At 43.8% G+C, this 19,498-nt stretch overlaps 1 protein-coding gene across 1 annotated transcript; it reads left to right on the top strand.

Moving 5' to 3' along the window:
* The first annotated feature begins 5,480 nt into the window (after positions 1 to 5,480).
* Positions 5,481 to 19,484, top strand: PRSS54 (serine protease 54). The gene is given in 6 exon segments (XM_047079314.1): positions 5,481 to 5,519; positions 5,521 to 5,569; positions 8,769 to 8,940; positions 14,785 to 15,043; positions 15,628 to 15,759; positions 18,945 to 19,484. Coding segments are annotated over 6 exon segments (1,188 nt in total). The 5' UTR covers positions 5,481 to 5,483.
* Positions 19,485 to 19,498: the final 14 nt, after the last annotated feature.

Here is a 19,498-nt window from a genome sequence, read left to right as displayed (position 1 = left end):
AAAAATTCCAGATTGAGGTGAGGACTTATGTGTCAAAACAAAACTTTTTTTTTTAATTTTTAAAAAATGTTTCTATTTATTTTTGAGACAGAGAGAGACAGAGCAGGAGCAGGGGAGGGGCAGAGAGAGAGGGAGACACAGAATCTGAAGCAGACTCCAGGCTCTGAGCCATCAACACAGAGCCCGACGTGGGGCTCTAACTTACGGAGTGTGAGATGGTGACCTGAGCTGAAGTCAGACGCTCAACACCCTGAGCCACCCAGGCACCCCACATAACAAAACTTTAAAGATTTAAGAAGATAATATAGTAGAATAGATCACTGATGTGGATCTAGACAAAGGTTTCTTTTTTTTAATTTTTGTTAACGTTTATTCATTTTTTAGAGACAGAGAGAGACAGAGCATGAGCGGGGGTGGAGCAGGGAGAGAGGGAGACAAAGAATCTGAAGCAGGCTCCAGTCTCCGAGCTGTCAGCACAGAGCCCAATGTGGGGCTTGAACTCAGGAACTGTGAGATCACGACCTGAGCTGAAGTCAGACGCTTTAACCGACTGAGCCACCCAGGTACCCCTAGAGAAAGGTTTCTTAAACAAGACACAAAACAGCCCTAACAATATAATATTAATACATTTGACATCATTAAAACTAAAATTAAGACCTCTGTTTATATGAAAACATCAAAAAGAAATTAAAATAGAAAACACAGGCCAGAAATTGGTAGAAGATATTCACAATACACATAGTGAACAACATTCAGAATGTATTAAGAATTCCTTCATCTCAGTAAGAAATTAAAATAGAAAACACAGGCCAGAAATTGGTAGAAAATATTCACAATACACATAGTGAACAACATTCAGAATGTATTAAGAATTCCTTCATCTCAGTAAGAAAAAGGCAAGCAACCCAACAGGAAAAAAAGGACAAACGACATAAACATTAACTCGAGCAGGTGACAAACACGTGAGAAAACTTATCTTTAACCTTACTAGTAATTAGGGAAACACAATTTAGCAATGAGGTATCATTTTATATCCATTAGACTAACCAAAAATTAAGGCTGACAGTAATAAGTGTTGGAGAGGACATTCATGAGTCAGCAGGATCATCTTACATTGCTGGTAGGAATGTAAATTGGTTCAACCATCTTGGAAAACAATTTAGCATTACCTTTAGAGCGAGGTATATCTTAACACATTCTCTGACCTAGCAATCCTATTCCTAAGTACACACACTCTAGAGAACCTTTAGCGGTAGTTTAGGCATACATATCTATAGATAAACTTGTCAAACAAAGAGCAAGAATGAAAGAGAGGGTTGAACATGGAGGTAGGCACAAGATAATGGTAATCTTTTAGCTCTTGTGTTGTAAGTCAGATGATATAAAGAAATAAATTTTGTAAATGTTTCTTTTAAACTGAATAACTTAAAATGGAATTTTTTCATTGGGGAAATTTATATTAATAAATATAGCTATATGTGGTACAAATGTTCATTATCAGCCAATTCAAAGATTATTGATTGGGTAATTTGACTTTCAGGGGCAATGGCTAATGAAATGCATTTCATTTAGATAAAGATTGAAAAACTCTTGCACACAAGCTCTTTCTTTAGGAGTCAAGAATATGATAAACATGACATTTTGTTTTAAACACTTTTAGGAAAATAAAAACATTCTATGGATGATCTATCTAAGGAAAAACCTGTAAGTCCAACGTAGATATCTGATGATAATGAAACCATTAAAACATTTTTGTCATTTTCAATCAAGCATGATTACCTCTTTGGTAAGTAAGTTATAAATACATATTTTTTCCAGAATGAGGGCATTATAATGCTTTCCAAGAAATTCCTGAATGTTTTTTGCTAAGTGGAGAAGATATCTAAATGGCAAAAACCTGATTCAGACTTGTACTCTTCAGAGTAGATGTGATACCACAGCTGAGAAGCTTTCAGTGAGTGTCGATAGTAACGAAAAGCAATTCAAAGAAAATGTAGTATGAACTATTGACAAACTTCTTGTTCAGAGGACTCTGTAAGATGTTGCATCAGTATCAAAGTCATAGTATGCAGTGCACAATAACTATGATATGTTTGGGCTAGCAGACATTTTACCCAACAGTTCAACAAACCATTGATCAGTAGCAGGCAACACTTGGAAAATGTATGACACGTAAATGAAGCAGTACTTGATTTTTTTTTTTTGTTCTGTTAATTGCATCCAAGAAGAGATTTTGAAATGCAGTAAAGCTTATTGGCATGTTTAAACATCCTTTTCCAAAACTGAAACAGAACATGAAGAAATATTTTCCAGAGGGAAAAGCAACTAAGTGATTTAGAGATTCAACCATCACTATCCCCCAGGATGAAACTTTCAAACTCCTCAGGAGAAATTTTCAACACTCCAGGTTTCAAGCACGATGGCCCATGAGTAACTGAGAGCAGTCATCAGCAGAGTGAAAAAAATCTCTCCATGATTTTGGAGTCCACAGTCAATCTGAATATCCAGAACTACCTGCCAGTTTCGAGAACTTGCTGCAATTTCAGACGTCCTTTAACTGAGAGTTAGGATTTTCTTTTTTTTTTTTTAACTTTTTTTTTTAAACGTTTATTTATTTTTGGGACAGAGAGAGACAGAGCATGAACGGGGGAGGGGCAGAGAGAGAGGGAGACACAGAATCGGAAACAGGCTCCAGGCTCTGAGCCATCAGCCCAGAGCCCGACGCGGGGCTCGAACTCACGGACCGCGAGATCATGACCTGGCTGAAGTTGGACACTTAACCGACTGCGCCACCCAGGCGCCCCGAGTTAGGATTTTCTAACTTAATAAAAATAAAGAGTAAAAATAGAAAGTGACCCGTTGAGAAACTACATATGTTTCATGCTGTCACAATCCTGGATATGTAGCCCTTGGTGTAAAGTTGCAAATGAATTTCCTCTCCAAGATATAAAACTATTATTACCATTGTTATTATTAACCTTAAAGAATTAAATAATTATTTACAAAATCGTGATGGGTCCTTTAAAAGTTACCAAAAGCTGATGGTCTGCATTAAGTAACCTAGAGAGGCTGAAGATTTGAGGCCTTCTGTTCACAATGTCTCCTGGGCCCCTGGCAGGATTCTGAGCCTTTCTTAGTATTATAAAATTATGCTAGATCGTTCCTGTTAAGAGTGGGTGTTTCTGGTGGTCTCCCCGTGGCTTCTTTTCATGTAGGAATTAAAGAGGAATTGGGGAGAGTTAGGGTCTTGTGCATTACCCTCAGAATCCCCACTTTTTCTTTTCTTTTTTTTTTTTTTTTTTTTTTTTTTTTTTTACGTAGGCTCCATGCCCAGCATGGAACCCAGTGTGGGGCTTGAACTCATGACCCTGAGATCAAGACCTGAACTGAGATCAAGAGTCAGATGGTTAACCAAGTGAGCCACCCAGGCACTACCCCCCCCCCCAGCATCCCCACTTTTAAAGAGCAACGCCTGGCTTTGCGCTAATCAGCACTTCTGCTTTGGTACTTTATCAGGCAGCACAGGGTCCAGCCCGAGAAATGCCAACTTGGGCATGGCTCACCACCCTAGAGTTGGAAGGATCTGGGCTCAAGTCCTGCCCCTGCTACTTTCCAGATGTGCTTTCCAGTGACTTTCCCCACTCTGAGCTACCACGTTCCCATCGGGAAAGCTCAAGTAATTCATCCATCTTGGCCAGGTGATTGTGAATTGTGAACGAGAAAATACACGTGAAAGTGTTTTGACGCTGACGATGTCAAACTGACATCGCGAACAGACTGAAGGATCAACTCCCATTTCTCCCACTGCCAAAAATCTTTCCCATTCTGTTCTCCCAGCAGAAGCCAAGGCTGCTCAGTGTTAAAGGTGATGGATGATTGTGAGGCACATAGGACATCAGGGGAATCTCGAGGGGAAGGAAATGGTGACTCCTTTCTGAGTCACGCTTTACTTTCTATCCAGTGATCTTTCCTTCCATCAGCCACTCATCTACCCATCCAATAAATATCTTTCATGCGACTGAGCCAGCAGCCTGTGAGCACTCTGATTCTATCTAATGAAACGTTGTCAACACTTCTCTTACCACAATGTTGTCAACAGCTCTCTTGAGTCCTGCCATTTGTGCTGAAACCAAAGCTGCTAACAGTGGCTGGAGTGCAGATCCCATCTGACCCTATGGTTTGGCAGAGCTGACAGTCTGGTGGCTTCGCTGGGACCATCAAGCCAAAGGGCTAGGGAAAACTGGGCTCCAGGAAACCACACTGAGAATGTAAGAATGCTTATGGGGATTGGAAAAACCAGACTCAGTTTAGTCGTGGGCTTCCTCCATCCAGTCTGACAAAGTTGTGTAGACACAGGGCGGGTGCTGAGGAAGTAGACAGACCACGGCTGCAATGGGACAGGGCTTTGTGATCTAGCAAAAGGGATGTCTTCTCCGCCAGACTTGGGGAAAGCCAGGCTTCCAGAATAGCCTTGCCAAGTTTAGGAAACAGGCAGGCTTTTCATCCTGGCTCCTCCTAGGTCTCCATGTCTAGACATTTGCTTGGTGATACCATGGTAACTGTGATGCCACAATGGAACATTCTTCCCAAGGTGGTAGAAGGAATCCCTCTGTTGAGCTCTGCTGTGTAAGGTCAGAGTGAGTTCATTTCTCCTTCAGCAGTAGCAGTTCACAGAAGACTCTGAGAGCCATCCTGACAACAAGAAACATCCAGTGTCATGAGCGGAACATGGTGACTGAGAACGGCTATTGTGCACAGTTTGAGGCAAGAGTGGGGCTGATGGTACGGTGGGTGGGGAGACACGTGTGGGCTTTGAACTCAGACAGACCCCAGTTCAAATTCCAGCTCCACCACTTGGCAGCTGTGTGACCTGGGGCAGGTTTCTGTGTGTGAATGTCAGTTTCTGAATCTGTAAAATGGGGACAGTGATACTGTCTGCCTTGTCCGGTTATTGCACAAATGAACAGAGCTACAAACTGGGCGGTTATGATGTAAAAGTATAAGTGGTCAGCAGTGAAAAGAAATCCCAGCATCATTTAAGCCAGCTGAGTGTGGCAGGATGGGCAAAGCCAGGGGTGGGCTTGCAGTAAACCCTGCTTTTACTTTCAGCAGCATTTTATGGCTACAGAGTTAAGAAAGGGGTCAGATTCCATGAGTCAAAAACCAACCCTCTTCTAAGACCCAACTCTCTGGGAAGCCTGGGGACCCTGGCTGGATCGAGGAGAAAACTGACACACAGGGGCTGCCTCCTCTCTGTGGGCCATCTTCCCAATCCTAACAATATCGGTGCTGGGCAGCTGGTCCCTGAGCCCTTCACTGCACGGAACCAAGCAATTGGGACGTGACAGGTCTGTTTCCCACGTTTTGGAGGCTTTGTCAGGGGAAAGGAAAGAGGCAGGGCCTCTGACTCGGTGGGGGGATTGCCGCTTTAGGGAGGAGAGGAAAAGCCTGTGCCACTGGATATTGTGTTTTCACAGCTGCCCATGGTGTCTGCTGCAGTTCACTTTGGGGATGGCAGAGATGAGACGGATGCTCTTAGTATTGCTCTATGTCTCCCACTCTTCTGCCAGTGAGTGTGCTTCTCTTTTCCATGACAATGTCAGCAGCTTGTGTGACATGGCAGGGGGAACTGTCCAGGAATCCTTCACATGGCCCTTAATGTCCAGAGAGGGACTCAGGGGGAAGAGGACTGGCAGTGCTCTGCTCGGACAGCAGGTGTTGGCGGTGGGAATCAGGCAAAGAAAGGGAACATGGGCCGTGGATGCAGGAAACTGGCTTCAGCAGTCTGATGGCAGAGCTGATCCTTGGGTGAGAGTGCCATTAGGAAAGTAAACCTCAGACTATGGAAAAGCCCACTCAGAAACCCCACCAGGCACCATCAGGTGGGGGATGTCCTCCCCATGCCCAGGTGGAGGCCTATGGTGTATCTGGTGTACGCAGAAACCAGGCCCTCCCCTTGTTTCTACCTAAGCATTGTGGTTTCAAATAAATCTTTTATCATTAACCCCCCAAGTATCATTAAACTGATGGTTCCTGGTCCCAGGAGCAAGAAGGTACCTTGGAGCCTGCTTGGGACTCAGTCCTTCCCTGACCTCCAGGTCATCCAGAACTAAGATTCCATCCTAGGAAGGGGCAGGTTGAGAGGGGACAGCAAGCTCTGTTCCATCTAGCTGCCACCCTAGCTGGCTCTGTCCAATCTTCCTGGAGTTAGATGGGAGACAGGACAGAGCATCTAACACCGCCACAGCACACACCAAAGGGAGAACCCCCTACTTTCCTAGCTTACTCCACCTCCTTGCAGCCCCAGAGAGACCAAGGGATACCCACAAAACAGAAAGGGTCTCTCCTCCCTCTTAAATAGCTTCAGGCAAACATTTCATCTTTAGCTCAGATTTCCTCCTTATATCCTGGACCTTCCAAGGGTTTTATAAACTAGCCAACTAGAGCTTTGAGAAAGCAAAAGTCATCACGTACCTGTAGGTTCTTGTTGATTTGGGTAACAATGGTTAATGCCTTGTTCACTATAGATTGCCAACGTTCCATGAATTGAATAAATGGCTGATAACAGAGCCACCAATTATCTGACCAATAGTTGGCTAGTGGTGCCCACCATGTGACACCTATCATCCAGGACCACCAATTTATTTTTTTTAAGTTTATTTTGAGAGAGAGAGAAAGCACGAGTTGGGGAGGGGCAGAGAGAGAGAGGAAGAGAGAATTGCAAGCAGGCTCTGCACTGTAAGCGCAGAGTCTGATGCGGGGCTTGAACTCACAAACCGTGAGATCGTGACTTGAGCCCAAATAAAGAGTTGAACGCTTAACCGACTGAGTGACCCAGGCGCCCCAAGGACCACTGATTTAGAAACATGTACTAGGTACTTGTGGTTTGGGATTTATAAACAGCAACCAGAGTAGTGGCTTACGTTAAAAAAAAAAAAGAAAGAAAGAAAGAAATCATCCATTAGCATTATCAGTCATGAGGATACAGTTTGCAAAGCACCTTCCCATAATCTCACCTTACATGATCTTTATGACTCCAAGAGGTGTGTTACCCCACATTTCAAAAGAGGAAACTAAGGTCCAGAGAGGTAAAGTGGCTTTTCCCAGGTCTCACGGCGCAGGGGCCAACAGTATCTGGGACACTGCATCCAGAACCTTCCCAAAACACTAGTAGGTCTCAAAGCTGAATACACATTAGAAACTACCTGGGGAGGCTTTTTAAAATGCCAGTGCCCAGGTCCTGTCCCCAGGGGGCCAGCAGGTGGATGGCCAGCAGGTAGATGAAATGTGCAGCTAGGTTGAGAATCCCTGCCCTCCACTCTGAGTACTGAGGATGAGATAGGCACCCCTGGCCATGAGGACTGTCAGGACAGGGAGGGAGTCAGCAGCCACAGAGAGCAAAACACCCCCTGTGTACGCCATCCCATAATGTTGCCTGCAAAGTAGGAGGCTCAGCTCACTCAGTCTGGGGCTTTGAGTTTCAAGGGTCCTTCCTGTTCTATCATTCTTACACTTTCCATGATTCTATGAATAAGGACTTATTTTTCAGTACAGAGCAATACAGCATCTTGGGTGAAACCAGGACAGGCAGGGGGAGAATGTTTATTTAAAACATTAGTCAACATTTTACTCTCATTTGAAACAAATGTCCAGACCCAAGAGACTGCCCAGTTGGAGGCAACTCACTTGAGGGCCTGGAAAGGCAAAGGCCAAGCAGGCCTGAATGGGCCAGAATCAGCCTCAACCTGGTGGGACCTTTTAACCCCTTGATGACTGGACTTCAGGGAGTGATTGGTAAAGCAAAATGCTTTTGTTCATTCACCAAATGATTTACTGAGCACTTACTATGCACTATACTAGCCCATAGGGATACACTGGCAAGCAAAACAAACACGGGGGAGCCACACATGCTAAACTGCCCAGACAGGGAAAAGCAAGGGCAAATTTGAGAGTGTGAAATGTGGCTGGAACAGAGACTGTGAGGGGTTGAAGGTGTATGGAGTTTGAAATCCAGCCCTGTACCTACCAGCTGTGTAACCTGGACAAGTTCTTACCAGCTCTAAAACTCCATTCTCTCAGCCACACGTGGAGAATGACAACGTCCCCCTCCGCATCTGTTGGAGGAGTTACAGGAAGTAGTACATATCAGCAGTGCTCCAACTTTTTGACACTCTTAAAAATTATGGAGGGCCCCCAATAACTTTTGCTGTGAAGCTGTATCTTTCCATATTTACTATATTAGAAATTAAAAACTGGGAAATTTTTAAAACACAAGAATATACATGTTCACACACGCTGGTAGCCGTCACAGTGATGACATCACGTAGCCTCTGGAAAATTCCACTGCACAAGAATGAGAGAATGAGGGTGAGAAAGCAAACACTGTCTTAGTATTCTTATGAAAACAGTTTTAACCTGTTTTAACCAATTTTAATCTGAGGACTTCCAGAGGTCCCAGACCACGCTTTGAGAACTGCTTTCCGATACTGCCTTGAGTGCACTGCTAAGTGCCCAATAGAGGAGAGGGATTATCGGTAGCCTAAGGGGTTATTTTTAGATTCAAAGATGCCATCAAGCATCTTTTATGGAGAAAATGATCCACCAGGAAAAGAAATGTGGGTAGTGGAGTTCGTGGTGACCAAGATGGAGAGCCAGGAGGAGTGGGGAACCAGCAGGAGAGGTGGTCTTGAGGTGTGACGCAGTGGTGGTGGCCTCAGGCCGCCAACTCCTTGCCCCAACAGTGAGGCCCCCACACACCCTCTCTGCAGGTTGTGGCATCCAGAAAACCAGTGTTGTGGAAACTTCCGAGGAGGGTTTGGTCAAAGACCAGGAATTCCCGTGGGTGGTGTCGCTGCAGGATTCCCAGTACACTCACCTGGCTTTTGGCAGCATCCTCAGTGAGTTCTGGATCATCAGCATCGCATCTGCCTTGCAGAACAGGCCAGTACCCGTGCCTTTGGGGCCTACACAGCCCCCTGGGGTGGAGGTGGAGGGACCCTTTCCGGCTCAGCCTGGGGAGACCTGGAAGGTAGATTCCTGGTGACAGGGCAACAGGGCTTTTTACTAGCTTGGCACTTGCCCTGCCATGACTCTTGGGGTCCTGGAATCACCAGTTGCCAAAGTCATGTTGTCCAGTGTGTTCTCTGCTGTGGGGACTGCACACCCACAAGGTGAAATGATTGTTCCTCCATCCTCCACGGGAAGGACATCTGTTCCCATTTTACTGCAACACAGGCACTGACCCCTGGTACTAGAGGTACTAGAGGTCTTTACTCTAAGCTTGTTAAGTGAATTGTTAGGAGCCCGTACCTTAAAACACTTAACCTTGAACCTTACAACGTGACTGCCACAAATATATGTGCATAGAGAAAAGACTTGAAGGAAATATGCAAACGCTTTACAAGCACTTATCTCTGAATGCTCAGAATGCACCCGATTTCTGTTTTCTTCTTTGAACTTATTCTCCAAATTCTATGTGGTAAATTTATACATTCTTGTAAACCAGGAAAAAAAAAACACCTCAAATGTTATTAAAGGAATAATTTTTTTGTAAAACATTTTACTTTTTGACCCAAAGACTTCACTTTTGAGAGTGGACATTAATGAAATAATTTCAACCACTGGAAAAGTTTTATGCACAAAGTTGTTCATAGGGTGGTTAAACACACACAAAACACTCAAAATGTAATGTCCAATTACCATGGATAAATAAATTATGGTTACTCATTCATATATGTATAGCATATAATATATAGTATATAAATAATATATATAATTATTATATATCTCTATATATACTATTTATATGCCATATATATATACACGTACACACACACACACGCACACACACACACAAACACACACACACACACACACACACACATACAGAGTATGGGGGAAGAGATTATAATTACTATAATTGCCCAAATAAGTAATAGTATAAACACTTGATAGAATATGGTGGAGATGCTGAATTTTTAAACCTATAACTTATATTTTTATTTGAAAATAGTTTTATTTATTTATTTATTTACTTATTTGTTTATATTTTAGAGAGAGAGAGAGAGCACAAGTGGGGGAGAGGGGCAGAGGGAGAGAGTAAGAGACAGAATCTTAATTAAGCAGCTTCCATGCTCAGCATGAAGCCTGATATGGGGCTCCATCCCACGACCCTGGGATCATGACCTGAGCTAAAATCAAGAGGCGGACACTCAATAGACTGAGCCACCCAGAAACCCCTGAAAATGCATGCGTTTAAATTAAAATACATGTACACAGTATAATGTTCAGAAGGAACCAAAAGATTCCCTGGCCTTCAGACACTAACTTCCTCCCTTAAACCATATTCTACCATCACTTTCTTAAATATTCTTCCTTAATTACTCAATGCACTTATGGATATCTATATATCTATAGGTCTAGCTATATTGATTCTTGTATCTATTGACAGAGAGAGATTTTTCCTTCCCCCTTGTATTAATCTGCTAGGACTGCCCTGACAAAATACTACACACAGGGTGACTTAGACAACAGAAATTTATTTCTCACCTTTTGGAAGCCAGAAGTCCAAGATCAAGGTGTCGGCAGGACTGGTTTCTTCTGAGGACTCTCTCTTTGGCTTGGAGATGGCTGCCTTCTTGCAGTGTCCTCACATGGCCTTTCCTCAGGGTGTGCACTTCTGATGTCTCTTCCTCCTCTCGCAAGGATGCTAGTCCTGTTGGGTTAGGGCCCTACGCTTAAGACCTCATTTAATCTTAATAACATCCTTAAAGGCCCTGTGTCCAAATACAGCCACACCTGGGGCTAGGACTTCATCAACAAATTTGGCACAACACAATTCAGTCTATAACAGCCCCTGATACAACTGATAGTGTACCAGACACAGCATTACACTCAGCTTTTTCACTCTTTTCCACTCCCATATTTATCAGCTGCACAGTATCCCAAGATGGATCTACCATAAATACACGGTCCTCTGATAGTGGAAATTTGGGTTGCTTCTGATCTTTTCCTAGTGCCAAAAATTGCTGCAAGTAGATATATTTGTCCATATATTATTGCACACATGTGCAATACACTGTAGCATGAATAACCCAGGAGTGGACAGATTGGACTGAATCTTGGCACTAGCCTTCCAGAGAGATTTGGCTTTCCAGGTAGCGTTTTCATTATTGTTATTTCCTATCTGGTCTATTTTGGTTTTGATTTTCCCTTTGCCTCAGGGTTTCATTAAAGACAGAGTTTTCAAATACTCAGGGTGTTTTGTTTGTTTTCTGCCCTTATTTCATTTTGAGTTATACTACATGATGATTAGATCTGTTTAGGAATTTGTTGGGGTTGCCCTTGCAGTCTACTATATGTGAGTCACGTGAATGTTTCCCACGGTTAAAATTCAAAGTTCATTCTCTGTCTCTGGTAGACAATTTAATATATAAAATTGGGGGAGGGAATCTCTTTGCTTTGTCCTAGGTTGACAGAGGTGAGTTAAAATCTATCATGAACAAGCTTTGGCTCTTTCTCCTATTTCCTGGAATATTTCCTTTATGAACATTATGTCACATGCTGCAGATGCTTATGACTACAAGGTCTTCGCCATAGACTTAATTCTTTTTCGTCATTAAGAGCCTGTCTTACTTCATGTTCTTCTGCTCTAAATTGATGTTCTAAATGAAACTCCTGCTTCTTGTTTTCATTTTAGTTTATGTTTTCCGCTTTTGTGGCTTCTTGTTTTTCTTTTCATTATGTGGCCTTTGTTTTGAATGTCTCTTCTGACAAATTTGGAAAGTTTGAGTTTTTGTTCTGGTGTTCACCTTAGAGTTATAATTTCAAGGAAGACAGCAACATCCTTTGTTTCTTTCTGCACTGTCCTCTTTATTATTATTATTTTCTTTTAATGTTTCCTTTTGAGAGAGAGACAGACCGCGACTGGGGAGGGTCAGAGAGAGAGCAAGATGCAGGATCCAAAGCAGGCTCCAGGCTCTGCACTGTCAGCACAGAGCCCAACACGGGCTCAGAGTCACAAACCCTTAGTTTGTGACCTAAACCAAAGTCGGAGGCTTAAGCAACTGAGCCACCCAGGTGCCCCTGGACTGTTCTCTTTAGACTCTACTGTGGTCAGTGCCAAAAGTCCTATCTTTTTACTTCTTCCCTCCTTCTCCTCCACCACACAATTTTTATTAATTTTTTTTTCAACGTTTTATTTATTTTTGGGACAGAGAGAGACACAGCATGAACGGGGGAGGGGCAGAGAGAGAGGGAGACACAGAATCGGAAGCAGGCTCCAGGCTCTGAGCCATCAGCCCAGAGCCCGATGCGGGGCTCGAACTCACGGACCGCGAGATCGTGACCTGGCCGAAGTCGGACGCTTAACCGACTGCGCCACCCAGGTGCCCCTGGACTGTTCTCTTTAGACTCTACTGTGGTCAGTGCCAAAAGTCCTATCTTTTTACTTCTTCCCTCCTTCTCCTCCACCACACAATTTTAATAGATAATATAAGTGCTTTAATGTTTACCTTGATTCACATACATATTTGCACATCCTTATTATTTTACATATTAGCTGTAAATAATATGTTTAGATTCCTTTAAAAGATGAGGAAACTGACATATATACCTACCTTCCGACCTTCTTTATAGCTTTAGTTACACCATCTGATTACTGACAGAGTTTACATTTTGACTCTAACCCAAACTCTAAAAAGGCTTTTAGTCCAATGTTATAATGAACTCCACACTTACTGACAGTCCTTTTGCTGGATTTTCTCCATTCAACACTGCTGGATTTTCTCCATTCAACACTAGAATTGGCTAAAATTTGTCTCCAAGTAATGTCATTTCTTAAAGGGCTCCCAAGAACCATATTTCCTTGGGTTTTGGATATTAACAAATGTGCTGTCCTTAAGCCTGAATGACAACTTAAGTGTAGAATTCATGGATCATGCCTTCTTTCTTGTGGAGACTTAATAGGCATTACCACTGCACACCCACACCCACCCCCACCCCCACAACTGCCATGGTTTCTGGTGTTAAATCTTGCTGCAGAGAAGTATGAAGCCATTCTGATTTTTTCCTCTCTAGGTACATGATTACTCATCCCAGTGCACCTGAGAGAGGTCTGGTTACACCTATTATCCTAGTGTCCTGCTGCAAGCATCCCCTTTCACTCTCTCAAGTTCCTTGGGTTAGGCAATAAATTACATGGCCAAACTTAAGATGACTTAATCTGGTTTTGTTTGGATGCCTAAGGATTCCTCCTTTGTCATTGAAGTCCATCAACTTTACTAGCTATGCGGCACCTCTTCCATTTCTACTCTCTACTCTCTTCTACCCTTCTGGGTCCCAGGAGGCTGACTTGTGTGGGTTACACCAATGGTACTCTTACCTTCTGGGTTCCAGTTGGGTTTGGCCAAGGGGAGTACTGGCAAGAGTTCAGAGGAAGTGGGGAGGGCAAGGGCAGGGTCCTTATTCCCCAGAGGGGTACTGTAGACTGGCTGCCTCCTCCAGCCAAGTGACCCACTGCCCACAGCTCTGACCACTCCCTCCCCCCTCTAGTACCCAAAGGCACAATGGCACCCTGTTGTTATCTGAGCAGGAAGCTACATTTGCCACGTGACACCCAGGTACTGAACTATTCTCTGTGATTTCCCTACGTCCTTCCAAGACCATTGTAAAGAATCCCCAACTTACTTAAACTTTCCCCAACTTACCTTGAGAGTGCCATCTGTTTCTTGTTGGGAGCTGACAAGGCTATGTCTCCATGTTGATCATTCTGTATCGCTTTTTCCCTAGGGTGTGGAGTACACTTCCAAACTGTAGAGCAAAGGCTTATTTCCAGAAAACGTTCTTAAATTGGATCCTGAAATCTTTTTTCTGTCTTATTTGGGTTACTTTCTTTGTGATCTGCTGGCTCTCCATTGACTGCCATATTTGTCATTCTCCTCTCTCGCCTTTAAAAATCTTTGTTAATGTCCATTTCATTCTGGTCACTTTTCTCAGTCCTCCACCCTGTGCCCTTTAACGTATTTTCTGTTCTCTCTATTCTCCTTTTTGCAACTTCCAATTTGGCCTTTATTTTGGTGCTTGTTTTGTTTTCTTTCTACCTCTTTGCTGAGAAGCGTGTTTGACCAGCTTTTCCTGACTTTGTGGGAGTAGGTACCATCTAGAACACCCTGCGCTTCTGCCGTCCTTTACTGCTGTTGTCAGCCCTTCCTCTAATTCTGAGGTTTGGATTCTCTAGTGTCTTTTCATTTTATGGTGTTTTTCAGCATTTGTTTCTCATTTCTGTAGTCCCTTGGGTGGTCCCCAAGGGGAGAAAGGGAAAACAACCAAATGAGCTCCATCGCTATTATAATTGGAATTTCTCTGAAGAGTATTTACAGAGTATGTAATATGAAAAGATGTTTCTTTTAAAATGTTAAGTGCTAAAATCAAGAGTCAAGGTTACATCCTTGGTGTAACTATGACTATCAAAAAACAAACCAAAAAACTATGGAAAAAGCATGAAAAAAAGATAAGTCATAGCAGATTATCTTTGGGTGGTGGGACAAATGACATTAAGGTAGAGGAATTGCCAAGATGCTATGGGCTCACAAAGGAGGACATGAGTCTAGGAGTTCAGAAAAGGTTTCCTGGGGACTGGGTCCAAAGGGGTAAGTAAAAACTAGCCCAGGAAAAATCAATTGGATGAGTGTTCCAACCCACCCCCCAAAAGAGTAAATATGAAAAGGAAAGTGTGAAGCTTCCATGGTGACTCGGCTTCTAAAGATTCCCTTGCTTTTTCTCTAGGAAGGACATCATTGTCATAGTTGGTATAGCTAAGATGGATGCCAAAGTGATTGCTCATGAAGAGTATCCGGTCAACACCATCATCATCCATGAGGATTTTGATAATGAGACCATGAACAATAACATAGCCCTCCTGAAGACAGACACGGCGATGCAGTTCAGCAACCTGGTCCGACCCATCTGCTTCCTTGGCAGAAAGCTGCATATGCCACCAGCCTTGCAGAACTGCTGGGTGGCAGGATGGAATCCCACATCTGCAGTTAATGCCTTCCTTCTCCTAGAGGAGGCTGTGTGTGTGCGAGCAGTGGGGGTGATTTGGATGAACTGTTCTAGGGTTTAGCTTCATATTTCCCATTGCTCAAGATTCTAGAGTTGGGCTGGAACCCTCATGTAATCAGTCAAGATTCCCAATGCTTGCCCTTTCTGTAGCCATTCTTACATTTGGTTCCTTTTCTTTTAGCTCTACACCCAAATTAGAAGTACATAGTCAGCAAACAGCTTGAAGGGAGTGCAAAGCCTGAAGGGAGAGGTCAGGGGACATTATTGCCTGAACAGGAGCTGATTGCCCTCTTGACCAAGCCATCCTTCTTTTCTTTTATTCTTGGGAAGTGAACAAGGAAATGTATTCTCTGTAGATGTGGAAGAAGGATGAATATGTTCTCTATTTTTACATTCAAGTTCAAAACAGTGTTCAGAAAAACTCAGACACAGTTTCCGATTTCTATGAGAACAGGGGGTTTATCAGAATATTCTCCACTCATTCCCATCTGGATACATGAGTTGTAGTTAACATAGAAAATGTCTTCTCATTAATAATTCTTGGCTTTCTGTTGCATGGTCCAGACAGGAAATCACATGACAATGAGTATCCTGAGGAAAATCTCCGTGAAAGACATCAACATGTGTCCCTTACACAAACTCAAGAAAACAGGATGTGGCAATCACATAGAGCAGGAAACCGATGCTGTCTGTTTGGTAAGAACATGATGGAGTAAAAGCTAAAGGCTGAGAGTAAGCAGTGGTCACTTCAAGGGAATCTCGGGACTCTCCCTCATTGCACAGTGAACTCCTTGAGGGACTGGCAGGGACTGTCACTTGGGATCCATGGCTGTCTCCGGGGTGAACGGTACTTGGCAGATAGCAGATATTCAATAAAAATCTACCGAGTGGAGTAAACAGTCACCATTTTCAATGTGACATGATTAAACACGTCTAAGTCCTAGATGGTTTTTCACTGGCTAAAAGTTTGCAAGTGTGAGTCCAAACCATGTATACTTTGAGCATGTCTACAGGGTGGGGTCACTGTATTCAGCTTCTATGGAATCTAGACTCTGATGCTATTGCTCATCAGTTATTTGTTTTTTGTTTTTCTGTAAGAAGCCCTGCCCTCCAATCGGATGAGGGCTGTACAGATGTGGCTATCCTACTACCTCAGCAAAATGTGTGGAATTGACAAGTCCCTGGTCCAGGCTCCCTCATGTCCACACCAGAGAAGGTGGGGCTTACAGGGATCACACAGTTAATAAATGTTATAATAAGGATGAGAACCCGGGTCTACCAGGTGTCCAGGAGGTTTCTCTCCTCTACTCCAAAATTTCTACACTCTACTATTTCTAATCTCTACTCTCCTTCAAAGTAACTTTCAGCATTCCCAGATGGGGAAATTTTTTTTCCCCAGATGATCTAGGGAAAGTATTTTAAATTTTTTTTCAACGTTTATTTATTTTTGGGACAGAGAGAGACAGAGCATGAACGGGGGAGGGGCAGAGAGAGAGGGAGACACAGAATCGGAAACAGCCTCCAGGCTCTGAGCCATCAGCCCAGAGCCTGACGCGGGGCTCGAACTCCCGGACTGAGAGATCGTGACCTGGCTGAAGTCGGATGCTTAACCGACTGCGCCACCCAGGTGCCCCTAGGGAAAGTATTTTAGAGAAAGGGGGAAGAGTACATATATGTGGACAATTCTTCCTAAAAGTAATTTTATTGCAAATGCATGAAGGACTGCCTTTCATTATACAATGTTTGCCCTTCCAAAGTTGATCCAACATTTATTGAGTGTCTACTTTGTACTGGACTCTAGCAGGTGGAAGACTAACAACTTTTTAAGTTAGATAATTGAGGTATTCCCTCAATCCAGCACCATATTTCATCAAATCTAAGATGCTATCAGTTGTGGAATGTGCCATTATTGTATGGAATACCAAGGGAGAGAAAATGCTGCCAGTTAAACTCTGATATCAACCAATTAAAAGACACATATCATTCCAAAGATGTTAATTTTTTTAAGTTTATTTATTTTGAGAGAGTGAGAGTGTGAGCGAGGGAGGGACAGAGAGACAGGAAGACAGAATCCTGAGCAGGCTCCGTGCTGACAGCACAGAAGTGGGGGCTAGATCCCACGAACTGTGAGATCATAACCTGAGCCAAAATCAAGAGTTGGAGGCTTAACCAGCTGAGCCACCCAGGTTCCCCAAACGATAATAATTTTTCAAGAGCATCTTAGATTCAATGGGATATGGTAAGCTGCTTCTACTCTAAATGATCACCTCTTCAAATCTACCTGCAAAGTTTAGTCTGGTTTTAGTCTGTAGCACACCTGCAGTCAGTCCTTTGTTTTTGAACTGTGCTAGCAAACTGGCTCAGACAAATAAATGGTGACTTGTCTACCTAGGATGCTTTCTTCTCTCGGACATGTGTTCTAGTGTCCAGAAGTCCTCAAAGCCATATTTCAGATATATAGAATAAACCTCCCAAGTCCAATATCTGCCTAGTGGGTCCCCAGAAACCCAACAAAAGCAGAATCACTCTGAACCCACCCCCCCTCCTTTCCCCACAACTGTCAGGGCTTTTGTTCAATGTTAAGGTTAAGGATCACACAATAAAAGAGCCCCTTTAAGCTGGGGCTGCTCCCCTAGGAGATGAGGTGGGGCTGCTCCAGAGGAGCACCTGGTACTTCTTCTCTCAGCTGCTTGGGCTTCAGAAGTTGGGCCCCACACGTTATGAGGAAGAGGAAAAGCCATGTATTCTACTCCTGGGCAGAGTGGCAACTTGCAAAACCACGCAATAGCCAGGGAGGTCTCCATACAATCATTCATTCATCAAACTACTTGTCCTAAATTGCACTATTTGTCTTCCTCCAGCTATGGAACCACAGTTAAAGCAAATTGGGGTTGGAACTGGTGACAGAAGGGAAGACCATGCCATGCTTGGCTGGACAGCCTCTCTGCCCCAGGCAGACATGATAGGGTGCAGATATGAGCCCATTCAACAGTCGTAGCAGAGCCAGCCAGCCCTTGGGATGAAATCTCTGCCCTCTGCTCCATGGCAGCACAGGGCAGCAAGAGTACCATGTGCTGGCCCAGTCCTTCTGCATAGGCGGGCCACGTGGGCCGAAGGGGCTGGTCAGCCTTTGAATGACAACCCTTCTTGGGGCAAGATGGACCACGGGGTTGGAGTGGGGTCAGGTATTACCTTAAGAGGAGGCTTGGGGCTGGGGCAGTTAAGGTAAATTATACCTAGTAGTTGCCTTATTGCTCTTCTCATATTTCTCAGCTTTTCACATAAAATGATGGCCTTTTATATTACCAGGATAATAGTAGCTAATTCTTTGTGTACTGTGTGCCAGGCACTGTTAGGGTTCTGAACTTTACTCAGAGAGAAGTAGATGACTCTCCGGGGTCACACATCTAGGTAAGCGTGCCAAGCTTCTCATCACTCCCTTAAAAGGAGGTAAGGTCTGTGTGGTAGAATCCCTGAGTCCCAGAGGAAGGCTGAGAGCACGGGCAGGGCTGGTGAGCAGGTGTGCTGACAGGCAGCTGCCAGGTGGAAAAGCCGGGAACCCAGCCTGGTCAACATTGGAGGAATGAGGAACCAAGAGAGAGTGAGGATTTAGTCAAAGGGGCATGAAAATGAAATGCGAACCAGGAAGCTAAAGGCAAATGGCAGAAGCCTGCAAATACTCTGCACGATAAAAGGAAAATCCATCTTGTTGGAATTCGTGGTGGTGGCTGCCTAGATCGGAAATAGTATCCTATAATTTACCCCCTGTCAAGTGAGAACCAATATAAAACATTTCTAGAACAAACGGTAAATTGCACAAGGATATATTTAAAAAGAAAATGAGTTTTCTTAGACCTGAAGCCTTCTGTCCTTTGTCACAGGGGGACCCTGGAAACCCCATGATGTGCCAGCTACAGCAACAGAATCTGTGGGTGCTGAGAGGAGTCTTGTCCCACGGGGGTGAGAAATGCCCTGGCTTTTTACTGTACCTCAAGGTGGAAGACTATGGTGACTGGATTATGTCCAAGACTAAGAAAACCAGCCATCCGCTGTCTGCCTTCCACCACTGGGAGAATTTGCTGCCTTCACTCAGCTACAAAGAACATTTCACCATTACACAGAGAAAACATTCCGGGCTGGGCCAAGGTGGATGGTCCCCAGCACACGTGCAAGGAGAAAAAAAGGCCGACATATATTCATTGCCAGCAAACAGCTCTAGAAAGAGCCCAGACATTGGGAGGAAAGGGTTAAGGGAATTAGGCAGGACTTCTGTTGTGGACATACAACCCATGTACTATGATTATTATGGCGGGGACTCTGGGGAGGGTAGAGGGCCTATTTCAGGTCAGAACAGGTTACATCAGCCCCAAGAAATTACCTTGTTTTTCTTTGTGCTTGTTTTCTTTTGCAATGGTATCTAGTCTAGGAGCTAACC

Source organism: Lynx rufus, unplaced genomic scaffold (genome assembly GCF_022079265.1).
Source record: "Lynx rufus isolate CCGP_SWC_20201006 ecotype Redwood Valley unplaced genomic scaffold, mLynRuf1.p SCAF_16, whole genome shotgun sequence".
NCBI classification, from domain to species: Eukaryota; Metazoa; Chordata; class Mammalia; order Carnivora; family Felidae; genus Lynx; species Lynx rufus.
The sequence above is the reverse complement of the archived record's forward strand: the minus strand, read 5'-3'. Positions and strand labels throughout refer to the sequence as shown.